This window comes from Fulmarus glacialis, unplaced genomic scaffold (genome assembly GCF_000690835.1).
Source record: "Fulmarus glacialis isolate BGI_N327 unplaced genomic scaffold, ASM69083v1 scaffold1938, whole genome shotgun sequence".
NCBI lineage: Eukaryota > Metazoa > Chordata > Aves > Procellariiformes > Procellariidae > Fulmarus > Fulmarus glacialis.
Genome location: NW_009229913.1, coordinates 2545 through 7209, shown reverse-complemented (window position 1 = coordinate 7209; position 4665 = coordinate 2545). Strand labels below are relative to the sequence as shown.

The 4665-nt window shown below is 57.3% G+C and overlaps 1 protein-coding gene across 1 annotated transcript in view; it reads right to left on the bottom strand.

The window, feature by feature from the left end:
- Positions 1-1234: 1234 nt before the first annotated feature.
- Positions 1235-4665, bottom strand: part of LOC104081308 (low density lipoprotein receptor adapter protein 1-like) — a 3834-nt gene continuing 403 nt past the window's right edge. The window contains exons 2-5 of the mRNA XM_009584003.1: positions 4327-4439; positions 3263-3377; positions 2806-2878; positions 1235-1266 (exon numbers count right to left, since the gene is read on the bottom strand). Of these exons, the coding sequence (XP_009582298.1) occupies positions 1241-1266; positions 2806-2878; positions 3263-3377; positions 4327-4439 (327 nt within the window). The 3' untranslated portion in view covers positions 1235-1240. The remainder of the gene's footprint in view (positions 1267-2805; positions 2879-3262; positions 3378-4326; positions 4440-4665) is intronic.

Here is a 4665-nt window from a genome sequence, read left to right as displayed (position 1 = left end):
GGCTGCCACTTCACAGGGCCACATACATAGCCCAGCCTGTGCATGCACCGGTTCCCGGCTGACACCAGCTCAGACCAGGCTCAGCCCTGCGGCGCTGACAGACCCCAGCCAGGTGCCAGCTGCCAGGCACATGGGGTACAGCCACAACGGAAGAGACCTCTCGCACCCACCACAACAGGCACTTCTGCAAAAACCTACGGGTTAATCCTCCACTGCTGGACTGGTGCCATCAGCTCCTCCCAAGCACAGGACAGACACCAGCAAGCTCAGCCCCAGGCCCTAGTCCACACAGAAGTCAGCATGACCAGCCCTCCGTCCTGGCCCAAGCCCCAGTGAAATCAGTGCGAGGAGAGGAACGACTCTGAGTCCCACCTGAGAAGCCCCTCACTACAAGAAAGACATTGAGGTGCTGGAGCGTGTTGAAAGAAGAGCAACGAAGCTGGTGAAGGGCATAGAGCACAAGTCTTATGAGGAGCAGCTGAGGGAACTGGGGTTGTTTAGCCTGGAGAAGAGGAGGCTGAGGGGAGACCTTATCGTTCTCTACAACTGCCTGAAAGGAGGTTGTAGCAAGGTGGGTGTCAGTCTCTTCTCTCAAATAACAAGCCATAGGACAAGAGGAAACGGCCTCAAGTTGCGCTAGGGGAGGTTTAGATTGATATTAGGAAAAGCTTCTTCACCGAAAGGGTTGTCAAGCATTGGAACAGGCTGCCCAGGAAAGCGGTTGAGTCACCATCTCTGGAGGTATTTAAAAGTCGTGTAGATGTGGTGCTTAGGGACATGGTTTAGTGGTGGACTCGGCAGTGCTAGATTAACAGTTGGACTTGATGATCTTACAGGTCTTTTCCAACCTAAACGATTTTATGAATCTATGATTCTAAGCATGTCTGGATAGGCTGGCCTCAGCAAAGAGTAGCAGAAACAAAAAAAGTAACATCTCTGGGTACATCCTGAGGGTCAGCATCTGTCCCCCACAGCTCCGCTGCAAAAGCTGAACTGCAAGATCTGCACCTCCACAGCTCAGCTCCCTGTTCACTCGACCTCTCAGCTGACAGAGGCAGAGAAAGCAGCAGGAAACTCCACCTTGCTCCCATGCAGATCTCCTCCATCCTCCCACCACCGCGGCCCCAGCAGCTCCCTTTGTATGGGGCGCAGAGAACGAAACAAGACAGGGTTCACCAGAGAGATCCCTGAACACAAGCAGCTGCTCACCACCTACCTGGATAAGGTCTCACTGACGTTATCATCTTCTTCCTCCTCTTCCTCCTCCTGGCAAACAAACAAAGCAAGCAAAACAAAACAAAAAACCACCATGACACCTCGCGGCCTGGGCAGGTCTCTGCCAGGAGCGAGGCTGGGCTGCCCAGAGCCTGTTCTGGAGCAGCAGGGTAGTCCCCGGCCCCTTCAAAAGACACAGTCACCCACCAGGCATGGCACAGACAAAGGGTGCCTACAGGCAGTAGGGGGAAAGATGGCACCTGCAGTGCTGGGCTGCTGAAATCCTCAGGGCTCAGGCACACAGCCACACAAGGGGAGAACAGACCACGGCTCTTCTCACATCCCCTCCAGCCAGCAGAGCACCAAACACAGGCTGTGAGCGGGGAACAAGCTGCCAAGCTGAGACAGCTGCTGCGCACAGCGCACCTTTGCCCAGAGACAGGAGCGGGATGAGCACATCTTGCAGCTGGAGGGCCAGAAAAAGGACCACCTGGGAGCAGGCTGTAAGCAAGGATGACTCCAAGCACTGCCAGGCTGGGCCAGCGCTGGAAGCATGAGGCCAAGGACCAAGTATCCAGAGGCTCCTGGGCAGGGACACAGTGAGACCGGCAATGCTCTGATTAGGTCTCAACATGCAGTAGGTGTAGTGCAGATGGGCAGGGCTGAGCCTTAGCCCAGGCTGGCAAGATGATGACCAGACAAAGGCTCCTCTCCTTCAGAGACAATGTCTCACCCCTAGCCATGGCACCAAGTGTGCAGAGCAGGTCCCAGCTCCCTGTTTGACAGTGCCAGCAGAGCAGGGCCGAGAGCTGCTGCAATACTGGGCCTGACAGGAGAGCTCCTGGAGCAAAGACCATCTGAGGAACCACGCCTGCCTTGTGAGCCAGACAGCGCACAGATTGCCCCTCTTCATGTCAGGCCACCATGTGCGAGGGAGGCTGCGCAGATACCGAAAAGGTCCTGGAAGGCCAGGAGGAGGGAGCTGCGTAAGGGTTACTCTTTTCCTGCTCTAATGTGAGACAGCCCTGGGCATGGGCCAGGCTTGCACATACTGTACCCCAAACAGGTGTCTGAAGGGAGGGCTCCCCGGGGGGGCTGGCTCACTTGGTCTGCCGGGCTCACTGCTCTCCAAGACACATGAAGGGTGAAAGGGCTGTTCCTGCCTAGAGCCTGGGACAGGGCAAAAGCAGCAGAGTTAGTGCCTGCAACCTGGAGAAGGCCCAGCAGGGGATGCACAGGCAGGACTGTGGGCAAGGGACAGATACCCCTGCTGTGCTCGGGGAAGGGTGCAAACAAGGGTGGGGGATCACTGCTCAGGGCAGGTACCACAGGGCCCTGAGCTGTGCTACAGCTCAGCAATGCAGAAGAGTTCAGCATGGATAGCAGGGACATCCCCACCCCAGCCAGAGATAGGGCAGGTGGGGCAGTGGCAGAGAACACAGCAGCAGGGACAACACACTCCTTGCTTGGTGTGTTGCACCAGCCAGGCAGCAAGCCATCACTCCTCCACACAGCCCAAAACAGGGTCCCACACTGGAGACCCCGATCCCAGGGCTAGGCAGAGGGACATGTTTGAGAAATTCCTCCTACCTGCATGTGCTGCTTCCCAGAGATCCAGTGCCATCTGGAAGGCCTGGGCCACGGTCAGAGTCACAGCCTGGGCCTGTGTACAAGAAGGAGGGGGAATGTCTGCTTCCATCTGGGCTCTCAAGCCAAGACGATCCCACTGCCACAAGACTCGAGAGCCCCCAGACCTCCCTCGCTGCCCTTCCCTGCAGAGCACGCACACGGAAGGCCAGAGCTCAATGCTGTGTCTGTGTACCCACGTGGGCCAGCCATCCCCAAGAGATCCCAGAGGAGCTGGGAGAGAAGAACCTTCTTTCGCTCACCACCCGCCTCTGCAGTGTATGAGGACACACGTGCTCCTTGGCTCCATTTCCAGCTGAGGTGCACAGAGGTAAGGGCCTTCTGTCTCTGAAGAGGGAGAAGAAAGACCCTTGCTCCCACCCTTACCTCACAGAGCCAAGAGCAGAAGGGAAGTGCTTACAATCTTCTTCTTGGGTGAGAGGAAGGCATGGCACTCCAGTGCCCCGCTCTCCTGGCTTTGGGCAACGTAAGCGAAGACTTTGTTCTGCAGCTTGTCTGTTGTGCAGTAGGAGATCCTGCAAGCAAAGAGGAGCTGCTCAGGGCAATAAGGGACCCCAGCACAGGTCTTCTGCTGTGCTCCCAGCACACCAACAAGCAGTGCTGACAGCCTGAGGCTTTCATCTGCCCCAGATGATCAGGCAGCCCAACTGCCCACCAAGGGCCAGAGGCTGCCTGACACCTACAGCTAGTAAGAGATCACTGCATCCACAGGCATTCCCTCCTGCATTGCCCCAGTGTGCTCCTCGGTCCTCTGATGCCCAGTTCAACCCCACTGTATGAACTCAAGCACTGAGTCAAAAGGAGCACAGAAGGGTGGGTGATTGCCTCCAAGGACACAACTGGAAGCCAGGCAGTAGGTCTGCCTTGGCACATCAGCTCTGGTGCCGAGACCCAAATTTTGCACCAAGGAGATGTCGGGTCTCTACTTCCCATCTAGCCACCAGCCTGCAGCCACGCTCCCCTCATACCCAGCACCCACAGACACCCAACCCAGCCAAAGCATCGCTGGCAGCAGTAAAAAAAACCCACATCAGCTCTTACAGCAACTGCCTTTAGCAAGCCTGAGTAAGCTGCAGTCCATGGCACCCTCATCCCACTGCAGCCAGAAGGGCGGTCCTGTGTCAGAGCAGAGAGCCAGACGTGCAGTCCTGCCCTAGCTGTGGGGGCTTTCCAACCATCAGCCTCGACATCCTGCTTGAATGTCGGAAGAGACAAGCAGGGCCCAGGGAAAAGACAGATGGACTGACCCGGAACTCAAGGCCACCCAGGACCCTGCCTGCATTCAGCCCCAGGCAGTGCTGTGGGGCACAGCAGGGAGAGGGCACGGGCCTCAGGGAGCCAAAGACAGACCTAAGCTTGAAGGTACCACTGATAGAAGGCCCAGCCCTCCCTGGCTGCTCAAGATCCCATCAGTCTCCAGCTGGCTGCTGGGGAACATCCAGGCCCTCCACACGCCATGCCCACCTGTAGATGGAGATGTTCTCAACCATCTCCTTTGTGTCTGCATCCTGCAGCGAGATGCCCCTCGGAGACACTGTCAGAATCACCTTCTGGAACTTGCGAGCTCCCACCCGTGCCTGGCAGTGGGGAGACACCAGACACCTCTGCAAATCTGGCAAGGGTCTTCACCCCCCCTTGCTGGCAGGAGTCCCCCAGACTCTGTACTGCAAAGGCTTGCTGCACCCTTGCACCCCCGGCTGTAGGGATGGGAAAGCAGAGCCTGGAGATCAGGCATGCCCCGCACAGAACACCTCTGGAATGCGTTCACACTACTGCCATGCATACGGGAAAGGACAGACCCCC